We start from the raw sequence: 24463 nt of genomic DNA, 5'->3' as shown, positions 1-24463 counted from the left end.
TTCTGTCAATCAGCTTTGCTTTAAGTTTTGGGTCCTATAGATTAGAATAGTGCACATAGAAGGTGGTACAGCACATCAAGTCTGCACTATTTTTATTCGTGAGAAATCCAGCCAGCCCTTTGATCTACCTCCTCCATTCACCCTGCCATTCTTATGCTTCCAAATTTTATCCAGTTAATTTTGGAACACTATTTGAGCCTGTATTCATCACAATATCTGAGAAGATGTAACCTGTGGTTCTTTTGTCACCTGATTTGTGCAATTCAGTCTAGGCCAGTTATTTATCAATCCTTCAACCAGTCAGTGGGCTTGAGCTGTTTTTTATAGATTCAAGGAAACATTTGCCTTTACACTCTCTGCAGTGATCAACCTGGCATTGTAGAGTAAACCCCTGATCATCAAGGTCCATGCGGAGGCCTTAGAGAACATTAACCACTTCCAATACCTCAGAAGTGCCCTGTAGGCCAAAGCAGTTATTGATGAAGAGATTCGGCATAGCTTCCAGTGTACCAACGCAGCCTTCAGCCATCTGAGGAAAAGACTGTTCAAGTACAATAACTTCACATCCAACACGAAGATCATGGTATACAGAGCTGTGGTAGTTCCTGCCCTCCTATATGGCTATGAGATGTGGACTGTCTATGGCTGGAGCAGTACCGCTAATGCTGCCTGCACAAGATCATGTGAATTCACTGGGAAGAAAGACACACTAACGCCAGAGTCTTTGACCAAGCAGTTACTACACTTTTAACTGTATCTAAGATCTCAATCTCAAATTTAAATTTAGCAATTGACACATTGTTTATTATAATAACATTCACTTCACTTTCTCATATACAGAGGAACCTCGATTATCTGGCATTCAATTATCGGAATATCAAATTATCTGGCAAGATCGCAATGTCCTGATGCTTGACTAAACTATGTTATCTGGCGTTCGATTATCTGGAATTTGATTTAACTGAACGAAATACTCCCCGCCCGTGTCCTTTGGATAATCAAGGTTCCTCTGTAGTTGCTATTATATGTAGAAGGCTTAAACTGGAGATTCCTTATTCATTTGTAAGGAATTTCTTACCTCATTAATTTCAAGTTTTCCTGGCTCCCAGTTATTGGAGTTTTTGTTTTAGCTGGCCATTTTGGTTTCTCTGCCTGATGAACCTGATAGCGTCTTCCCTTGCAGGCTCTTTCTTCCTACTACATGCCCAAACTTGCAGCCTCCTTCCTCCTGCTGTTCAAAATGCATTTCCATGCCCTTACTGGTCTCTTTCCTCCTCCCATTGCATTTCCACTTGCCCCTTGCAGCCTTCTGTCTTACCTCATACCCCCTTAACCACTTCCTTTTCCACTTCACTTGCAGCCTCTTCCTTTCTGGATCTCCCAGTTTGAGCCTTCTCTCTCCCGTCTCCCTTACATCCATTTTCAACTTGCTTCTCCGTTTGCCCTCATCCCAACCGAAGACGCCATCCCCAAGACCCACTGACAGTAAATCTGGATCCAGCTCCCAGGAACTTAGGCCTAGGTGCAGAAATTGCTCTTAGGTCTGTGTACCGGTGGCAATCCCCAGAGCTAAGGCCTGATCAAAGTAACCTCAACAACTGCTGCCTTCCCCTCCCAAAGCCCAGCTCCCAACAGCAATCCCTGAAACCTGGGCTGGGCACTCCTCTCAGGCTTCTGGCACCTGTTCCTGAGACCTGGTCAAAATACCTGGTGGCAATCCTGAATGCCTGGGCCTGACCAGCAGTAGCACTGCAGTGATTTCCCCAAGGCTCACCTCCCGGCTGCAATCCTTGAAGCCTGGGGCCAGCACTCGGTGACTATTCCCCTAAGTACTGGCTCCAATTGCCAAAGCTTGGGCCTAGCCAACAGTAACTCCAGTGAGTGCTACACCACAGAAAATTACCTTCCTAGCTGCTTCTTCAGTCACAAGTTGCTTTGCTGCTATGTTTGATCCTCATAGACTCACTATATGCTTGTGATGACGCCCTGTTATTCAAGCAGCAGCTGCAATTCTGTCTGTGTGAGGTTTGTGGATGACTTTGCTCTGCTGCTCAAACCTAGAGCCTCCAGAGAGCTTGACCCAATAGTACAGCATGCATCCTCTCCTGGGCCCTGGCCAAAACTGTGCAGTGCAAATTGGAGGAAGTCATTGCTTTCTGGTTATCTTACATCTTGATCAGTGTGTCCAGTTTGGTTTCTGAGATAAAAGGGGCATTCAAATGATGAAAGTAATACAAAGGGCTATAATGTTGATCATCAATTTTAGAGGTTTAAATTATGAGGAAAGAATGGAGAATATTCATCTTTTTATCTTTGAAAATTTATTTCTAAGAGAGATGTTGCTTAGAGATAATAACGTTTGTAAATGCAAGCTGAATTTGGCTAGGAGATCCGAGCAACAGAGTAAGAAGTTTGAATTGCTTTAAAAGATAATTAGGTAAATGACATCAGGAAATATTTCATTATTCAGAGATTCTTCACACAAAAAACAATGTAGCGGAGATGAGAACCCAGAATAATTTTTAAAAATGCATTGGATATTGTAGTGTTAGGATAACCTTCAGTGATATTCTGATGGATACACTAAGTTTGGCCAAGTTGTCAGTCTCACCTGTAGTTACCTCCGAATCATGATTTTCTTTTAAAATAAAGAATATAATACAGAAATCAAAGTTCCTTCATGGGATAGAGAAAATTAGCTCCCATAATACTTCATCTTCACCAGGGTTACAGAATAAGAATATTCTCTGTGGGAGAATGGAATAATAAAAGACAGAAAATATTTTTAGTAAAAGGTTGAAGAACATTTAGGACAGTTTTTTGGAACGAGTGGATAAGACCAGGATATGGAACTCATCTAAGAGACGGCTAGCCACTGCATTAGTTTAATATGGTAGAAATGTATTCTGGAGGAAAGATAAATGGGCAAATAACTTACTTTCTAGCAAGTGTGCTTTGTGAGGTGTCCTGACTCTTGTCATTGAGATGGAATTAGTGGCTTTTTTGGGAAATTGCAAAGAGGTGATAAACTGGTGAACAGCATTCTAAGATTGCCTCAGTAAGGCAATGAAAATACTTTAAAGAACAAAGTAGTATGAAAAAATTCTAATGAAAAATCAAAGGATTAAAAAAAATACATTTAATAGAAGACAAAGGGAAGAAAGTGCAGGATATGGCTAAGGCACCAAATTGTTGCAGTCAGCGTTCAGACCAGGGAACTATGAAACACTAACATTGTGTTCCTGAAGTTTGTATTGAACTTTATTGGAATAATATAGAAGGTTAATATCAAAATGCCCAAAATAATAATGGAGATGAAATTGAATTGACCAGGCTAATAGGTCAGGATAGTGGTTATAGTTGGACAGATGTTTCGTCTGCCATTGTATCCACAATGTAGATGCAATCACCCAGTGAGCAGCAAATACCTTTCCGTATTGGAGGAAGTACATGTAGATTGATGCTTCGCATGGATTATTTTAAACCTTGGCAAAAAATAAATGAGATATGCAACAGAATTGGCCCAGCCCTGAACACTGTACAATTGAGTCAGTTGGGACAATAGGAAGAAATTAGTAGAAATTAAATTCTTGACATCAAGACAAAGAAGTCCGATTCTGCAATCAGGTTTCAAATATTAAGATGGGAATATCACTAGTGTGTAGAAAAAGGCCTAGTTTCTTGCATAAGTATGCCATTAGTACCTTATCTCACCTCATTGATATGCAGCTTCCCATTCTCCCATCTATTGTCTTATATACATCAATTACATCTCCTCTCATTCTTCTAGACTCTAGAGAGTATAGGAGAAAGTGAGGGCTGCAGATGCTGGAGATCAGGGCCGGAAACGTCGATTCTCCTGTTCCTTGGATGCTGCCTGACCTGCTGCGCTTTTCCAGCAACACATTTTCAACTCTAGAGAGTATAGGCCTAAATTACTCAATCTCTCTTCATAAACCATCGACCTCATTAAATAACCAAGAAACTTGTCTTGATCAAAAACACGTTGCTGGAAAAGCTCAGGATGTGTGGCAGCATCTGTGAGGAGAAATCAAAGTTAACTTTGCAGGACCGGTGACCCTTCCTCAGAATTGATAGTAGCTAGGAAAATGTCAGTTTATATGCAGAAGATAGGATGGGGGGGAGTGGGTAAGGAGTAAAAGATAGGTAGGGATGGAGCCCAAAGAGAGAGAAGTACAATTGGACAGAGGAAGGAGTTGATAATGATCTGGCTGGTAGGAAGAACAGCTTTTAATGGAGACTATTAGTGGCTAACAGTTGGTAGTGTTTGATAACAGCCTATGTAATAATAAGGCCTGGGGTGTGTAGTAGGGGGCTAAGACATGAGGGAATTGAGGTCCTAAAATTATTGATTTCAGTATTGTGTCCGGAGCGTTAAAGGGTCCCCATGCGGAACATGAGGTGCTGTCCTTCCAGCATGCACTGAGCTTTGCTGTAGCACTACAGCAAGCCTGAGACAGAGATGTTGGCCAGGGAATAGAGTGGTGTGTTAAAGTGGCAGGCAACTGGAAGCTTAGGATCTTTTTTGCCGGCAAAACATAGATGTTCTGCAAAGCAGTCACCCAGTCTACGCTTTGTTTCCTTTACTTGACATCTCTGTTTCCATTTCAGGCAATAGACTGGCCACTAATAACTACTATAAACCCACCGACTCCCACAGCTACCTGGACTATACATCCTTGCACCCTGTTTCCTGTAAAGACTCCATTCCATTCTCCCAGTTCCCTCTTCTCCATCGCATGTGTTCTCATGAGGCTAACTTTGACAAGGGAGTCTCTAAAATGTCCACCTTCTTCCTCAACTGAGGATTCCCCAGCACTGATGTCGACAGGGCCCTCAACTGAGTCTGACCCATCTTCTGCATTTCTGCTCTCACCCCCTGTCTTTCCTCCCACAACAGTGATAGGATTGCCCTTGTCCTTACCTAGCGTACTACCAGCATCCACATCCAGAAGATCATCAGCGCCATTTCCGTCATCTCCAGCAAGAAGCCACCACCAGACATGTACTTCTCTCCCATCCCTTGTCTGCCTTCCACAGGGACCGTTCCCTCCAGGACACCCTGATCCACTCTTCCTTCACTCCCAACACCCCCCTAAAACTCCACGGCACCTTCCCCTGCAACTGCTGAAGGTGTAAAACCTGCCCATGTACCTCCTCCGTCCTCAGTATCCAAGGGCCCAAACATACCTTCCAGGTGAAGCGGCACTTTACCTGCACTTCTCACAATCTAGTCTATTGTACTTTCTGCTCACAATGTGGTCTCCTCTACATTGGGGAAAAGAAGCACAGGTCAAGCATGGATCCAAATACTCCACACAATCATCACAAGAATTCCTGGACAACATCAAGAACATAAACTTAGACAAGGACGAAGCAATGGTCTCAATCATTGTAATGGCACTGTTCACTTCAATTAACAAAAAGCCAATCTCGACAAGCAGAACAGACAACACAGTGGGGAACCTGTCAACAAGCACTGCATGCTCAAACTACTAGACCTGTGTTTGATGACACACTTCAGGTTCAACAACCAAATATATGAATAAATCAATGGAACATCCATCTCTGGACTCCTAGCAGAAGCAGTGATGCAAAGACTGGAACAATCAGCCCTCCCACAAATCCAACCTAAACACTGGATCAGGTACATAGATGACACTTTTGTTATCATTAAGAGAATAGAAATCGAGAACACACACCGGATTATCAACACCATACTCGCAGTGGTCAGATTTACAGAAGAAGAGGAAACCAACAATCAACTCCCATTCCTGGATGTGATGATACAAAGAACACAGAGTGATGAATGCACCACAAAAGTGTACAGGAAAGCTACACATACCAACCAGGTCCTGAATCATAACAGTAACCACCCAAACAGCCATAAGAGAAGCTGCATTTGGACCCTGTCCAAAAGAGCTACAACACACTGCAGCACTCCCAATCTACGAAGGGAAGAAGACTCTGCGGAGTCTTCGCCAAGAACAGATACATCCACAACTTCAACCTCAGATGCCTAACAGACAAACAATGCGACGAGGACATGCCATGACTTAACTCACTGGGCACGCTACCTTACATAAAAAAAGTCTCAGAACTGACAGCCAGACTTCTCTGACCACTCTGGTTTATGACAGCCATAAACTGATAGCTACAACAACTCAACTGGACAAAAGACCCTATACCCATCATATGCAAGACTAAGGTAATTTACAGGATTCCATGCAAAGTCTGCATAAAACATTATAAAGGGCAAACAGGCAGACTACTAGCAATCCACATCCACGAACACCAACCAGCCACTAAATGTCACGACCATCTGTCCCTTGTAGCCATATGCACAGATGGCAAGGACCACAAATTCGACTGGGACAACACAACAATAATAGGATAAACTAAACAGAGGACAGACAGAGAATTTCTAGAAGCATGGCACTCAGCTACAGACTCCATCAACAAGCACATTGACCTGGATCAATATACTGGCCACTACACTGAACAACCAGAATGGGCAACCAGAAGCAGCAGAAACGGAACCAAATAAATTCCAGAAAACACAGTACAGCAGCGCTTCACAGGAGGCTCCAACGCACTGAAGATGTCACCTTGACAGGGAACAAAACATCTGCAAATCAACTTCCCAGCTCGGTGAACATACCCACAACCACAACTGGCACCCAAGCTACAAATCTTGACACAAACCCTCTTCAGTAATGTCCAGTTTATGTTCCACCAGGACCACTCAATTCCTGACCTCATTACAAGCTTGTTCCAAACATGATCAAACAAGTTGAATTCCAGAGGTGAGGCAAGAGTGACTGCCCTTAGCATCAACCCTACGTTTGACTGAATGCGGCATCAAAAATTCCAAACAAAACCAGGGTCAATGTGCATCGCTGGTCAGAGTCATACCTGGAACATTGGAGAGCGGTTGTGGTTGTTGGAGGTCGATCATCTCAGCTTCAGGACATCTCTGCAGTGGTTCATCCTGGTGGTGTCCTTGGCTCAACCATCTTCAGCTGCTTCATCCATCATAAGGTCAGAAGTGGGGGTGTCCAGTGTGGGGATTGCACAATGTTCAGTATCATTTGCAACTCTGCAGACACTGAAGCAGTCCTTATCTAAATGCAGCTAGGTCTGGAGAATATTCTGCTGCTTTAGTCAGTAACGTTACAGCTTTATAGCTTGGAGTCAAGTAACTCCAGTTCTGCAAGATGACTTGGAAAACATGTAGCAAAAAGCAAGAGTGGTTAAACAATATTTTCTTTGTGCCAGCTACCATAGAACTGTGGGATTAACCAAGCTCTTGCTGTAGCACACGAACATATCTAAAGACATTAGTATCAACAGGTGCCTACTCAAGCTATTGCCGAGTTTCCCTATATCATCAAGGCCACCAAATTTGAACTTAACTTTGGGTCTTGAGATGTCTGTGTTGGGCAGATAGAAAAGCACACCTGCAGGAAAATGTCTTTGTTCTTTCAGTGACAGAGCTTTGCTGTGAAATCCTCTTGGGATTGAATTATCTGTTCACACTTGCTGTCCCAGAAAAGGCTACTTGTTTGACATCACCATGAAGCACAGGTCTCTGTAGAACTGCATCCAGCAAAATCCAGAGCCTTTGAGAGTTTGAGCAAAATTTATAGGACACAGGATGGAAGAACTGTTCATATAAGATGTAAGGCAATTTTGGTATCATTTAAGTTATAAGAAAGATCCTTTAAATATGAATCATACACATTTGTATAAATAAATTCCCTCCAAAATATCTGAAAGATATTAATTTAATATGAAGTTATGAAGTCTCTTGGTTTCCATTTCATGACGACTTATGAGAAATTGATAATGGGTTACAAATGTGAATGAGATGTTGGGTATTGTTTCAGTTTACTGCTGAATAACATTTTGTTTTTAGAAGCCAGTAACTGCTTTATTGATAAGTCCATTTCTGTTCCAGATAATGCCTGTGATCCAGGAGTCTGTGCCAAACAAATGTGGATTGACGTGACTAAGATTAAAAATGAGCTGTGTCTGACCTTCACTGATAATGGGAATGGAATGACTCCAATTAAACTACACAAAATGCTAAGGTAGTGTGCTCAATGATGAATAAAATGAATTGCAATTTTAAAAAAATGTTGTCAAAGGAAAAAAAGAGAAAGTAGACAAAATACACTTCAGAATTTATTCAGTAGGGTAAATACTGCTTAGAACAGTATATACAACAGGTAAATTATAGTTTTGAGCAGAACCATAATGTAACAAAATGATTTATGAACTTAGGTGCTGATTTAATCATTCAAATATCATCTTCTGAAAACTGTCATGCAGTATGAATAGGATAAATAAGGTAAGAGGACAGGCCACGGTAAAATCGGACGGAGTCAGCATGGATTTACGAAAGGGAAATCATGCTTGACAATCCAATTGTTTTGAGGATGTAATTTAGTCGAGTTGATAAAGAAAGCCAATGGATATGGTTTACTTGGCCCTTTTTAGAAGGCTTTCAGAAAGGTCCTACGTGAGAGATTAGTAAGTAAAGTTAAAAGTAAAGTTAAATAGATAAAGATCTGTATGGCCAACAGAAACAGTTGGAATAAACCAGTCTTTTTCTGAGTGACAGTGGTGACTAATGGGGTACTGTAGAGAGAAGTGTTCGGACCCCACCTATTTACAATATATATATAAATGATTTAGATGAAGGAGCTAAATATAATTTTTCCAAGTCTGCAGGCGACACAAATCTGAGTGGATGATGAGTTATGCGGAGTATGCAGAGATGTTTCACTGTGATTTGGACAAGTTACGTGAGAGGACAAATGTATGACAGATGAAGTATAATGTGGACAAATTTGTGGTTGTCCTCTTTGGTAGCAAAAACAGCAAGGCAGATTATTATATGAAAGACGGTACTCTGGGAAATGGGGAGTTGCAACCTGAGTGTTCACTAAAGGTAAGCATGCAGCTGCTGTAGGTGGTGAAGAAGGCAGATGGTATGTCAGCTATCATAGCAAAAGAATTTGAGTACAGAGGCAGGGATGTTTTGCTATAATTGTTCAGGGCCTTGATGAGACCACACCTGGAGTATTGTATGCAGTTTTGGTCTCCTTCATCCATCTAAGGAAGGAAAAGGTTTACCAGACTGTTTCCTGGAATGGCATAACATGTATGAAGAGAGACTGGATTGGTTACGACTATGTTTGGTGGAGTTACAAGGATACAGGGTGGGCACTTTAGAATGAGATGAGGGGAAATATTTCATCCAGAGAGTGGTGAGCTTGCCACAAAGTAGTTGGGGCCAAAATATTGAATGTTTTCAGAAGGAGTTAGATGTAGTTCTTAGAATTAAAGGGTTCAAAAGTCATGGGGGTAAAGCAGAAACAAGGTACTGTCTTGGATGATCAGTAACGATCATACTGAATGGTGGTGCAGACTTGAAGAGCCAAATGGCCTATCACTCCTCCTGTTTTATGTGTTTCTAATAACCAGTAACATACAAAAAAGGTTGTGAAAATACCAGTAGGTCGATACAGCCCAATGCATCTGCATGACGTTCTGACGTACACTTTCTGACTCCTGAAGCTTCACCATCACCATTAAGACATAAGCGGTGTGTGATCAGATGTGTGTATTCTCATTATCATAGTGTAGGCACAAGCTGTCGTCTTCATCTCATCATATCTGAACCAAGAAAGCATTAATCGCTTTTGCATTTTAAAAATATTGTAAAACATTTGCAAGTCCCATGAAACTGTTATACTCAGTGTTTCAGTGAAATAAGTTCAACATCATTTAATTAATCTAGTTGTTACAATCATTCCAATAGGCATACTATATACAGATTATATGTTTCTGTGGTCTTTGATTGTGTTTGTTTATTTTGTGTTATTCTTGAGTCTGTTTGTAAGTGAATTTGCACACAAGCCAGAATACGATATAGAACAATATAAAATAGCTTTTCATAAGTACAGGAAATGTTTATATGTTGGATCTTTAAAATGATACATCTGGTTTGGATCACGGTCATAAGTACGAGCATCTGTAAATCTCATATTCATAAATTGGGGCCGCCCTGGATTGTCTTACATAACATCAAGTTTAGTCTGTTAGTCGTAATACAGTACATATTAGAGTGGTGCTGGAAAAGCACAGCAGGTCAGGTAGCATCCGAGCAGCAGGAAAATCGATGTTTTGGATGAAGGGCTTTTGCCCGAAACGTCAATTTTCCTGCTGCTCAGATGCTACCTGACCTGCTGTGCTTTTCCAGCACCAGTCTAATCTAGACTCTGGTTTCCAGCATCTGCAGTCCTTGTTTTTACGTAATGTAGTATATATGTTGTATTGTGAACCACATTGTTTGACTGTGCATTTTATTGTTCATACTTTCTGACAATTTATTTGTCCATGTCAAGCAGTGATTCAGATTCTTCATATCAAAATCTATTTACTAATAACTTTAGATTCTAGTGCACTACAAATATATCTAAAAATGTTACTATGAAATGATACGAATATATTACCAGATTGGGGCAGATCTCTAGTTCTAAAATTATGTTGGCATTGCTTTGAAATATTTATTTGATTTGTAGGGTATTTATAATTAATTTGAATGTGCAGATTATATCCAGAAAATATACATGGTAGATTTTGTAAAGAGTGAAGAATGTTTTCTTTTGTAATCAGAAAAAATTAATAAATAAATATCTTTCCTTCTAATATACTTCCATCAATAAAGTATTGCACCCATTTCAAGGTGGTAGCATGAAGCAGCTTCTCTCTGTTCCCAGCATCCTTCTCTCTTGTTTAAATACTTTGGATATATTTGCAGAAAATGTGTTGCATTTTGGGGCATGCAGTTTTCAGTTGAAGCATTAAACTGACATCCTGTATAGAAGTGAGATCCAAAGAAGGACCAGCAGCATTCCCTTGTAATCTAAACTGGACAGATATTTCATGTGTATATTTCTTCAATCTCTCCAAGACAGACCAAGTTAACAGTAAAACAAAGAAAGTTTGGTTCAAATCGTATGCACCTTTATTCCATATTAGCATAAAAATTGTGGGTCAATAGTTATAATATGAATCATTTAGTTCAGTTAGTACTGTGTTTGTGTAATGACGCACAAGGTGTACCCAACTCCATGGAGTACACTAACTTACATTTATATAGCATGTTTGACATAAGTAAAGAAGCTTTATATAAAAAAAAATCTGATATAGGCTGTTGTTTGGGTAACAGATGGTCCAGTAGCTAGGCAAAGGAGTTTGGAGTGGAGACCAAATGTTTTCAGTTTAATATTTAATTGCTGGAAATTTCTACTGAGCCAATACTGGATTTTGAATAAGTAACATGGTAATTTAGTAACAATGAAGGAGTCAAGAGAAATATTGGTGAGTTAGAACTGGGTCATATGTGTGAAAACTATAGCTGATGATTTCACCAAGGCACAGTATGTAGATGAGAAATAAGTGGGCCAGTGATAGCAGTGAGGGAGCATCAAAAGAACCATTACCAGTGATTCTCTTCCTATGATTAGACAATGAAGAATGGAACGTGATGAGAGAAGTCCCACCCTGCTGATAACAATAGTGAGGGATTAGAGGAAAACGGTGTGGTCGGCTATGTCACAAACTGTAGAAAAATGGGGAAGAAGAAGGAGGAATCATTTGTCTTTGTTATAATTGTTTAGGATATCTTTTGTGACTTTGAGATTGTTTCATTAATTTGGTAGGGTGAAAACTGTAGGAAGCATTAAAATATGGAATTTCAGGAAAGAAGGGAATGGATTTGGGAGGGGACAAAGTATTCATGGACTTTGGAGAATAGGAACGTTGAAGATGGCACCATTAATTTGCAAGGATGTTGGGATTAGGATTCAGTATTTGAGAAAAAGGTGATACTGACTTTTAAAGGCAAGGAACAGAGAACCATTTCCATATCAGCTAATATGGGAGCCAAGAGGAGAACTTTGATCATCAGTTTTGTGAGAATAAGGTCACAAGAAAAGGAGGGTTTTTAGAACATAGAACATAGAAGAATACAGCGCAGTACAGGCCCTTTGGCCCTCGATGTTGCGCCGATCCAAGCCCACCTAAACTATACTAACCCACTATCCTCCATATACCTATCCAATGCCCGCTTAAATGCCCATAAAGAGGGAGAGTCCACCACTGCTACTGGCAGGGCATTCCATGAACTTACGACACGCTGAGTGAAGAACCTACCCCTAAATTCAGTCCTATATCTACCCCCCTTAATTTAAAGCTATAAACTGTAAGGAAGCTGCACGTGTTTTCTGATATTTCTCACATTGACATAATTTGACAAGCTATTACAGTTCACTCTTATAACCCTTGTGAATATACTCTTCTGAAACCCATCGATTCCTGCCTTAAGCTGCTCAATGATTGACATTCCACACCATACACTCACAGGAGCATAGAATCTGTGCCAACAGAATTAGCCCAGTATCCCATCTTTTTGTTATTCTTCCCAACGTGAATCACCTCACACTTAGCTACATTGTATTCCATTTGCCACCTTTCTGCCCAGCTCTGCAGCTTCTCTATATCTTGCTGTAACCTGCCACATCCTTCCTCACTGTCAACAACTCCTCTGACTTTCGTATCATCCGCAAACTTGCTCACCCAACCTTCTAACCCCTCTTCCAGGTCATTTATAAAAATGACAAACAGCAATGGTCCCAAAACAGATCCTTGCGGAACACCGCTAGTGATGGCACTCCATGAAGAAACTTTGCCATCAACTACTACCCTCTGTCTTCTTCCATCCAGCCAATTCCTAATCCAAACCTCCAACTCACCCTCAATGCCATATCTCCGTATTTTCTGCAGTAGCCTACCATGGAGAACCTTATCAAACGCCTTACTAAAATCCATATATACCACATCTACCGCTTTCACCTCATCAACCTCCTTCGTCACCTTTTCAAAGAATTCAATAAGGTTTGTGAGGCACGACCTGCCCTTCACAAAACCATGCTGAATCATTTTGTTTCTGCACCCACCCCCACTGCTCTTTCCCAAGAGTTCTGAATTCCATGTTAGATCTGTTTTGTTGTATCTAGGATGCTCTTTGATATGCTCTGAGTGAAACTCTGTGCATACCAGGAAGCCCCACGAAAACTCAACCTGATAAACCAGGTTTTTTTTGTACGATTTGCATCTCTACAATGTGATATGTGGGATGTGTGTAGTAAATGTCACAAGCAAGGAGTGCCACTCTCCAAGACATGCAAAACAATCTTGAATAAAAGCCATTCCTTGATCTATTGTACAGGCAATCTCTTTGTAGCTGTCATGTATTTAATTTGCCTTTTGGACCAGTGGCCTAAAAGCTACAGGTCAGGTTGCTAACGTCATAACTGTTGCCAGCCTGTGTCTGCCCATAATGGAGGCAGACATCCTCTAGAATCTTAATGTGCAAAATGTTAATTTACACAAAATCCGTACAAAGGAAGTTAAAAATCACACAACACCAGGTTATAGTCCAACAGATCTAATTGGAAGCACACTAGCTTTCGGAGCGTCGCTCCTTCATCAGGTGGTTGAGACAACCAGCTGATGAAGGAGTGGCACTCCAAAAGCTAGTGTACTTCTAATTAAACCTGTTGGACTATAACCTGGTGTTGTGAGATTTTTAACTTTGTGCACCCCAGTCCAACACCGGCATCTCCAAATCATGACTACTATCGTACAAAAGAAGGTTGTGACTGAGAGTCATCTCTGGCAATTACATAACAAGAAAAAGAATGGCAAGACTTGCTATTCAATGCCAATTTGCCAGTGTTGATGCTTTTTTAAAGGTGTGTGGACAATTTAAATCAATATTTCTTAAATTAAGTCTATTGTGAGTGCATTCTGATTTTGTAAGAAATTTCATTTTGCGATGAAGAGTTTAATTTAGAGATCAAAAGAGCTTCTGAGATTCCATGTTTGGTGGTATGATGCTTGTTGATTTCAGTCAGGGTAGAGTGTGTGTGCTGCAATTGAACTGATTAGTTACGTTTTCTGTTTCTTACCACAGGGACAGTTTCCAATCATGATTCTTTGATTCTTGCTGAAAAAGCCTTGTTACATAGCAGGCGTGAATAGATTAGGTCATTGGCTTGCAATCAGCTACACTGTTCATACAGAGAGAATGATCATTGAGCAAGGATGCCCCATGTTTATGAAATTTGGAAGTTAATACATTCAAGAAGTGGAGAGGGGAGCAAAATTGACAAGAGTACATACTTGAATTTTGATTAGCTGCATTTCACATAGGTGAATTAACTTGTTGCTTAATGAGGATATCAACATATAATGTTTCTTTAAAACTACCTATTTATTTCCTTCATTCCCTATTTTTCTATTTTGTATATGGAGGTAAGAGGACAAATTGACCATCCACATGCAGGGCTGTGAATGTTTTTGCTGATAGTAAAAGGGGTGGCACGGTATCTCAATGGATAGCACTGCTGCCTCACAGTGCCAGGGTCCCAGGTTCGATTCCAGTCTCAGGTGACTGTCTGTGTGGAGTTTGCACATTCTCCGTGTCTGTCTGGGTTTCCTCTGGGTGCTCTGGTTTCCTCCCACAATCCAAAAGTGTGTAGGTCAGGTGAATTGGCTGTGCTAAATTGCCCATAATATTAGGTGCATTAGTCAGGGGTAAATATAGGGTTGGGGAATGGGTCTGAGTGGGTTACTCTTCGGAGGCCTGTTTCCATACTGTAGGGAATCTAATCTATCTAAAAAATGCAAATTGAGGAGATGAATTGCATTTTGCCTTTATAATGATAAATGAGCCTAAATTCTTTAGGAGTTTCTGTTCCCTGTAATAGGGAATAAAAACAATAACTGATCAGGTCACTTGCAGCTCACCCACTCTATCCTGACTATATCACTTGTTGTGTGTCACCCTTTCTTTTCCAAAAGTTGTTTAATGCTGCATTGCTAGAATTGGAAGAAACTTATGTTAATTTTGCAGCAATGGTCATTGATGTAAAGTGAACTTTATGTTTGCATGTCTTGTTTTGTAATTTTATCACTAAAAATTTAATTTTATTTTGCAGCTTTGGGTTCACGAATAAAACAGGGAATAAAAGCCACTTGCCAATTGGAGTGTATGGAAATGGATTTAAATCCGGCTCTATGAGATTGGGAAAAGATGCTCTTGTCTTCACCAAGAATGGCGGAGCTTTAAGCGTGGGCTTCCTATCGCAAACCTACCTGGAACAGATTAATGCCCAAGCGGTCATTATTCCTATTGTGCCTTTCAACCAGCAGAATAATATCCTTTAATGATATGGACTTTTCATATTTAATTACATTTTATCTCAATTTATTAGGCTTATACCCGTACTGGACTGTCTTTTCCACATGGTTTCCACTGCCTCCCCTTTGTTATGTGTTAAATTGCTTGTGCATGGTGCAATGTTATACAACTTCTGTGTAATGGGCGACTAATTCTAAATTTTTTAGTGCCTCTGTATCTTCTGTGTGATACAGGCTTTAGTTCTTAGTGATCCTTGAGATAATCTACACATTATTTTGAGCAAACGGGTTAATTTAGATGAATGGGCCACAATTTTAAAGTAATTGAAAAATCTTGCAAATTGAGTTAATTGGTTAGTGACTTCATTATTGTATAACTGTATCTGTTTGCTCCCAATAGTTTTTTTTCCAGCCACCGATTTGCATATGTGAGGCATCAGGGAGATGAGTTCAATATGTATGGTGAGCCTTCATTTATATGACAGGAATTGTCATGGCTCACAGTTTAATTTTTTCTTATTGATCATATGCTGCATCTACAGAAGTGTTTGATTTCCAAACCAGTACTAAGGACAACATGAAAACTCTCAATGACCTAAGAAGTAAATGAACGTTGTGGGAAGTAAGGGAAGAAATTCGAGACCCCTTGCAGAAATATTTGCATCATCTATAACTATGGGGGAGGTGCATTATGACTGGAGGGTGGCTAATGTTGTACCTTTGTTCAAGAAATCTGGGAATTGAAGATATTGAGTCTGGCTTCGATTCCTGGTAAATTGTTGGAGATTATTATAAAAGATAGGATTTATGGACATTTGGAGAGAGAAAAATTGATTAGCGATAGTCAGCATGGTTTTGTGTGAGGAAAATCATGTCCCATAAACTTGATTGAGATTTTTGAGGAAGTTGGCAAAAAGGCAGAGCAGTAGATGTTGTTTTCTTGTACTTTAGAAAAGATTTTGACAATGTTCCGCAAGGTAGACGAATTAGTAAAGTTAGACCATGTGGAATTCAGGGAGAGCTTGCCAGTTGGATACTTGATTGGCCAAATAGCAGGAGACAGAGAATGATAGAGGAGGGTTGATAATGTGGTGCTGGAAAAGCACAGCAGGTCAGGCAGCATTCGAGGAGCAGGAGAATCGACGTTTCAGGCATAAGCCCTTCATCAGGAATGAGGCCAATCAGGAAGAAGTGATAGAGGAGGGTTGTTTTTTGGACTGGAGGCCTGTCACCACAGGGATTGGGTCTGGGTCCTCTTTTGTTTGTCTTTTGTATACATGATTTGGATGAGATTATAAAAGACTTGGTTAGTAATTTTGCAGATGACACCAAAATTGGTTTTCTAAGAAGGTTTTCTAAGATCACAAAGGGATCTTGATCCAGTGGGTCAATGGGCTGAAAAATGGCAGATGGAGTTCATTCAGGGTAAATGCAAATTATTACATTTTGATACAACAAACAAGGGTAGAGCTTATACAATTAACAGTAGGTCCTTGGGTAGTGTTGTAGAACAGAGGGACCTAGGGGTGCAGGTACATATGTCTTTGAAGTTTGCATCACATATCAACAGGACGGTTAAAAAGGCATTTGGCATGCTTCTCTTCATTGCTCAGTCCTTTGAGTGTAAGAGTTGGCAAGACATGTTGAGGTTGTACAGGACATTGTTGAGGGCACTTCTAGAATACTGTATCCAGTACTGATTGCCCAGTTATAGGAAGAATATTATCAAGCTGGAGAGAGTTCAGAAGAGATTTACCAGGATGTTGCTAGATATGGAAGGTTTGAGTTATAAAGAAAGGCTTGGATTTTTTTCACTGGAGCATAGGAGGTTGAGAGGCAACCTTATAGAAGTTTATAAAACAATGAGGGGTATACATAGAGTTAATGGTAGTTGTCTTTTTCCTAAGATGGGGGATTTCAAGACAAGGGGGCACACTTGAGAGGAGAAAAATTTTAAAAAGACAACAGGGGCAAATGTTTTACACAGAGGGCGGTTCACATGTGGAATGAACTTCCTGAGGAAGTGGTGTATGTGGATACAATTACAACATTTGAGGATATTTGATAAGTATATGAATAGCAAAGGTTTGGAGGGATATGGGCCAGGAGCAGGCAGGTGGGACTAATTTAGTTTGGGATTATGTTCGGCATGGACTGTTCGGACTGAAGGATCTGTTTCCATGCTATATGATTATGACTCTATGAATGTGACAGAGAAAAAGAAAAAAGAATTAACAAGAAGTACATAAACTTCCACTGCTCTGTCTTTGGCCTTTGCACTGTTCCAATACAGAAGAATAGAACCTTCAGGAACAGTATGATATTGTTCTCTCAGACACCATGCGTCCCATTAGTCTAAACATTGACTCAATTAACTTTAGCTTAATCCACATTTTACTGATTAAACTAGATAGACTCTTAGACTGCTGGAGCTCGGCTCCTTTTAAAATGACACCAGATGTACTGCTGGTGTTAACAAAGCTATTAGCTACACAGCCCTGTTATGAGACTGTTGCTGCCTCAGTTATTCCAAGGTGTAAACATTTAAAATTTACTTTAGGGAAGGAAGTTGCACATATAGTTGTTTAGGCTAAGTAGGTTAGAGTTTAAAGTAAGGCAGGTGTTCGGTGACGTGAGAGAAGTTGTTGACCAAAGTAGGACAGGATGGAGGAGAGCGAGCAATGGGAACAATAAGGTTTCACTCAATGATGGAGTTTCCTGTTAAAAATGAAGTTCAGTAAACAACTCTTCACTTTTAGATGACCATTTTTGTTTATTTGTTCATGGGTTTTGAGATTTGCTGACAAGGCCAGCAGTTAATGCCCAAGTTGAATTACCTTTGAGAAGTGGAGGAATGAAGGTAGGCCAGAGTAGGTAAGTGCGTGACACAGAACAGAAGGATGATACATGGGTTGGATCAGGACATAATAGTTTCTTTAAGGAAATCTCATGGATAGGCACTACAAAGAGCTGGGGTTTATGATCTTATCCAAGTTATTACTGAAGGTAGCGGAGACCATTTAGTAATTATCTAGCACTTGAGAGTACGAATCAGTCATGATTTTTATGCAAAGAAAACTTTGGCACCTATGCTTGCCATGTGCATCAGTTCTGATTTCCCAAGCGTTGTTCACTTTGATGAAATCATAGCAAAGGAAGTATTCTATTATATATTTTTTTAAAATGCAAAGAAATTTGTCAGAATAATTCGTTCTACAGTTGGGTTAACAATTTTTTTTCAGATACCACAGTCTCACATGTATGATCTAACACATATTCAGCTGTCTTGAATAGTTAATTTGAAGTATAAGAAAGTAAATTGTAAATTCTAGCTTTGTTGCATCAACTTCCACTTGATCTATATAGTTCCTTTGCTCTGTTGTCGAATACACTAGAGTATCATAGTTCACATATTATAATCTGCTTACTCTATGGAACTCTTTGATGATTTATTTACCATTGTTTGGCCTTCAGAGTTTCCATGTCTTGAATGACATGTTAACTTGATACATTCTTGAATATGAGAGTTCATTTAAGGCATCACTGATGTGATAATTAGGCATTAAAATTATTTGGTAAAAACAATGACTGCAGATGCTGGAAACCAGATTCTGGATTAGTGGTGCTGGAAAAGCACAGCAGTTCAGGCAGCATCCGAGGAGCAGTAAAATCGATGTTTCAGGCAAAAGCCCTTCACCAGGAATACAGCTGTATTCCTGATGAAGGGCTTTTGCCCGAAATGTCGATTTTACTGCTCCATTAAAATTATTTGGACTTTTTCATATTTAATATTTAAGTATCAAATTACCAATAGCCCTTGTTGCGTAAAATAGTGGTTTTAAAAGTGCCAATATTTATGTTACAGTGTCTTGATCCATTTTACTCAAGTTATACACAGTCTGGGGATGGAAGTGAAGGTTTCTGCTTCAACTTTTGGAGGGAGTAGATTTATCTGTACCAGTTTTGTAAGGTCCTAATAATAATGACTGACCAAATGTAGTTGTACTTACCGCTGACATATAATTAATCCTATGTTATCTACGAACAGTTTCTCTCTGTACATACCATTCAGTATCTCCCTGAAAAATGGGAAGTGAATCTCCTAGGTAGCGTTTCTTGACCAATCCTAATTGCCATTGAATGGCCTACCAGTCCATTTCAGAGGGCAGTTAAGATTCAAACGTATCACTTGGGATCTGAATGACATAAAAGTATTAATTGTATTAATTGAATTTAAATTCCATGTTCTAGCATGAAGAGATTTGAACCCATATGCTCAAGAGCATTGCTAATCCACTGACATTTCACTGTGATACCTTCTCTCCACATTCCTTTTCCATAGTGAGATGATGAATCTTGAGATTCAGATAATTATTCTGCCATTTTCTTTAAAAGAGAGCATTTAATCCAAGGCTGTACTTTGCCATTCTCTTATTTACATTAAGAAATATTATGTTTGCAAAGAATTGAAAATGTTCATTTCAGACAAATTGATCACTATAGTAAAAGGTTCAAATACCAAAGAAACCTTATTTTGTAAGGTAGGTCGATAGTTTTACAGAGGGGGTTATTGAATTATGAAATAACTTTCCATGGAAAGTAATTCAAGTGGACAATATGAATAAGACCTTATAAATACTACTTAACTGATTGAAGTACAGAACCTCATAGTTACTGAAGACTCAGTGCCAAGTCTGGAGGCCATCTTGAAATATTCCATCTTCAATACAGAGAAGGAACTGCTGACAGAATTTGATACAATCATCAGCAAAAAAGGAACCCGGATTATTATTTGGAATATCAGAAGGTAGGTAGACAGTCTAGTATTGTAAGCAGTAATCATTTAGTAAATTATTTAAAGAACTGACTGTTTTGCTGCTTAACCAATTCTCTGCTTATTTGCTGTTTCTGCTCATTCGTTCTTCTTGCTCCTGCTTCCTATTACAGCCATTCCAACCTGAACATCGTACCAATTCTAAATGTTTGTGACTCTACACTTCCTGTGATACAAAGTCTACTTTGTAGAACAGCTCCCTGAAATATTGTATGTATTATATGAAATAAATGATTAACTCCTGTGACCAAATGCCACACTTTGAAAAAAGTGTCTTGATTGGTTGTTGCAAACTGGTTTGCATAATCATTGATTTTATCACTGTGTAACTCAGCTCAGTTGCTCTTAAAAAGATATTTTTCCAGCCACCTGTTTTCACATCAATGTGTCAAAGAGATGATGAACCTTCAGTAAAGTTACAGGAATGTATTCCACTTCTCAAGGACATCTTCTTCCATAAGTGTCTCTCTCTGTCTTCTTTCACATTCTCTGTCTTTCTTCACCCTACACCTGAGTTCGCCAACCAGCTGCCAGACCCTTAGTAGACTCTGTGAATACCACGAAATGCATACCAACCTTGTAATGTAGAGTATTTGGCAGTATCACTGAGCTAGATTCTTATGTCTGGCAGCAGACTGGGAAGTAATTTAGAGGGCCAAGTTCCCCAAGCTGTGTTCTGTAGTGATTTGGAAGTTCCTGCTCCATTCTTGGAGAATCATAGACATTTGAAAGTGTTAGCACCCAAGCAATGATACTTCTATGATAAAGCAGACTGCCATTCTACAGTTTTCAGAATCAGATGAAAATATCAACAACATTGTGTGAGATATTGAAAGGTGTTCTGTACCCATGAAACTACATTTGTGTAAGAAGCCACCATTTTGGGGGTGCAGTGATAGCTGCACGCAGGAAACAAATTGGCAGAGTTTCTAAGTCTCATAAACATCTAAGGGAAAAGGATTCTCCTCAACTCTGTCCTAAAAAGGCCATCCCTAATTTTAAAGTTTACCTTAGTTCTGACTGACAGAAGCAGAAAACTGGGACAGGTTTGATGAAATGTTTCTTTTTGTGCCTATTTTATATGTGCAAGGCAGAAATCATGAAACAGAAGTTCTAAGGGGTGGCTACATTTGACTGTTCTAAAATATTAGTTATGTTTAATGTTGCTGAGGAACAAAGGCGGTTTTCTTGTGAGATTTTCAAAAGATCGCTCAGAACAGCTCAATGCTTATTGGTCAGTTTTAGAGTTGTACAGAAACAGTCAGAAAAGAAGGTTTCCAGCTTCAGACTGTTGGTCAGTCAGGCACTTAAGGGTAGGGAGAAGAGACTTAATCACAAAAAGGTGCTGTTACAGCGGCTCCATGGAGTTACAAAAGACTTGGAACTTAGGAGGTTCGGCTAAGTGTTGGGATTACCCGACACGATAATTCCTGGGATCTGTGGGAGTTTGGAAGCTGCTGGTTGCCATTAAGAAAACCAAAACCTTTGTGCAACTGAGAAACACTGGACTGAATCCTGACCCTCATTAACTACATACTCCATCCTGTGGAATCCCTCCTGTTCAATTCTAGCCCCACTTGCATTGCCAGAACAACTTGCCATTGTTGGGATATCCCAGAATGGACCAAAATCCCTGGTACCAAGGCCATTATGCACCCACAGAAGCATTGTTAGTGTAGAGTTGCGCTACACGATTCCTGACATTTGCTCTCAAACGTAGTGTAGAAGGAAAATTGGTGCCTTTTTTTCAGACAGATGCCTAGAGGTCCTGGTGGATGAGGTGGCACAGAGGTGCCAAGTCCTTGTTCCTCAGGACCAACTGAGGAGGCCATGACACAAGATCATGCAAGTCTGGTCCAAGATTGCCACCTGGGTAAGTGTAGTTTCAACCATCTGAAGGAATGCACAGCAATGTAGGAAATGCACCAAAGATCAAAACATAATGTGTCACCTACTTTCATCTCCCTTAATACCTGCCTCTCTTTCACTTCCAGAAAGAAACCAGCCCACAATAAGGCAGAAAGAGTCAGCTCTTCACCTCCTAATGTGGAGACACTCCTGACTCTGAATGCCTTAAGCGGCTGACTGACCATGTCCAATGCCGTGGACTGGTCTCTAAGGCTGCCATTGAGTTACTTTGCCAGGACCCCTGAGTGAAGGTTATCTCCCTTGACTTGACTGAAGACTGCTGACAACTATGACAAGCTTCCTGGCTTTGTGACTACACTTAACGGCAAGGCAATGCAATAGTATGTGGGCCTAATACCTTTGGCCGAGAGGCAATGTGCAAGAAAGCAAGGCAGCTATGTTGTGAGCATCCAGCTAGGCTCAAGTCGCTGAATGAAAATTGACCTTGCTGACTTTTTACAATAATAGGTGTCTTGCATCCCAAATTGAAACATGAGATGCAGACAAATACTGAAAATGGAACAGAAATTTGCCATGAGGGCTTTTAGAGGCAGGCACATTCAGATAGCACTGTTTGTGTATCTGAAGTGGATGTAGCCGGTGCTTATGGAGTGTCTGCTGGGATGTTGGTGCCTGGTGTCCCACATAAAGGTCCTTTGGAACAAGTGGCAAACTGAAGATGCCTGGTACCTAATCAGACTTCCATGTTGAAATTCTCAGCATTCAGTTTGCTCACAGCGGGTGGTATGATTGAAGACTTTTAATTTATTAATGGATGAGATGTGCAGTTAATAAGGTCATTGACCAGCAAAAATCCCTCTTAATAGACAGTTTACCTCTGCCCTGTGAGAATCTCACCTTGATGCTGGGATGTTAGTTGGAAGAAGCAGCAAGAGATAGGCTTCGAATCATGTCATTGTAGGATCCATGCAGTGCAGGAAGTGGCCATTCGGTCCATCAAGTCTGCATCAATCCTCTGAAGAGAATTCCACCCAGACCCACCACTCCCATTGGATGTTTATCATAGCTAACCCAAGCTATGGGACAATTTTTTCTTAAACATGGCAAATCCACCGAATCTGCACATATTTGGACTGTGGACGGAAACCCACACAGACTCGGGGAGAATGTGTAAACTCTACAAAGACAGTCGCCCAAGGCTGGAATCAAACCCAGATCCCTGGCACTTTGAGGTAGCCGTGCTAACCACTGAATCACCATGCCGGCTTCGCTGGACTTCTTGTGTGATTCTGTCACATTTTTCACCATAGCCCATGTCATTCAGGCCCCTGTTAGATTTAAACATTGGAGAAGAGGAATGTCGGTAGCAGCTTGAAGCTAGCTTTCTGAAAAGTAGCTGGAATTTTGCTTGTGTGATGATGCAGGAGTGTGTTTAAAGAATCCAGGAGAATGTAGTCCTAGGAAAGGAATGTGAAGTGCCAGAATATGGGCATTTGTTAAGGTAGTCTGTGACTGAGTGGTTTCTGAGGGAGTTCCAAAGCTAAGTCTTTCAAAGAGAAGATTTGTAATCACTTGTAAGATTTAAAGATGTTTGGTGACCCGCAGTGTCACAAACGCCAGGGTAGGGTTGGGAGATGCTGAAGAATCTGTGGAATCTGACTTGATCTCTTTTGTTATTTAATGTGATCTTTGGGGTATTTGACCACATTGTGTTGGTTACCTATATTTGCTTCACATTAATTTGGCGTGACAGAATATAAATGATATCGATCTTAGCTTACTGTTCTAGCTTTGTATAATAAAGCTAGTTGTTGTTTGTTCAAAACAGTAAAATCTTGTGACTTTTTTTTGGTGAGTACCTGAAATCTCACACCTTACCTACTTTTCAAAAAAAGTTACTGATCCTAGCAGATCATAAAATAGATTTAGTAGTTTGGTCTGGAATCATGATAATTGTGCGATTGTGATTTTTGGAATCTTCAAATCACATTATCCTCTCTCGCAGTCATCTGCTGGTGTTAGAAACAATTTTGTATCTTTGCTTTAGAAGTGGTGTCAAGCAAGTTTCCTTTCAGCACCTTTGCTCCCACTGTTCCATCAGTAGAGACAGATGACACTGCCAGTCCGCGAGGCGGCCAGGTCTGTCAATCAAAAGTTGGCGTGGAGACAGAGCGGAAGAGTCGGACATCGCACAGAGCCGTGGTAATAGGGGACTCCATAGTGAGAGGAACTGACTGGGGTTTTTGTGGCAGCAGGCGGGACTTAAGGATGGTGTATTGCCTTCCTGGTGGCAGGGTTAAAGACATCACAGACAGAGTGCAGGAAATTCTCAAGGACGAAGGTGAAGAGCCAGAGGTGGTGGTACATGTTGGCACAAATGATGTCGGGAAGAAGAGGAGGAACATACTACAGCGGGACTTCGGAGAACGAGGAAGAAGGCTGAAAAGCAGGACGTCCAAG

At 40.4% G+C, this 24463-nt stretch overlaps 1 protein-coding gene across 1 annotated transcript in view; it reads left to right on the top strand.

Moving 5' to 3' along the window:
- Positions 1-24463, top strand: part of LOC122557551 (MORC family CW-type zinc finger protein 4-like) — a 110793-nt gene that overhangs the window by 1202 nt on the left and 85128 nt on the right. Inside the window, exons 2-4 of the mRNA XM_043705297.1 lie at positions 7892-8114; positions 15099-15316; positions 19960-20107. Coding sequence (XP_043561232.1) covers positions 7892-8114; positions 15099-15316; positions 19960-20107 — 589 coding nt within the window. The remainder of the gene's footprint in view (positions 1-7891; positions 8115-15098; positions 15317-19959; positions 20108-24463) is intronic.

This window comes from Chiloscyllium plagiosum, chromosome 15, assembly GCF_004010195.1.
Source record: "Chiloscyllium plagiosum isolate BGI_BamShark_2017 chromosome 15, ASM401019v2, whole genome shotgun sequence".
NCBI classification, from domain to species: Eukaryota; Metazoa; Chordata; class Chondrichthyes; order Orectolobiformes; family Hemiscylliidae; genus Chiloscyllium; species Chiloscyllium plagiosum.
The sequence above is the reverse complement of the archived record's forward strand: the minus strand, read 5'-3'. Positions and strand labels throughout refer to the sequence as shown.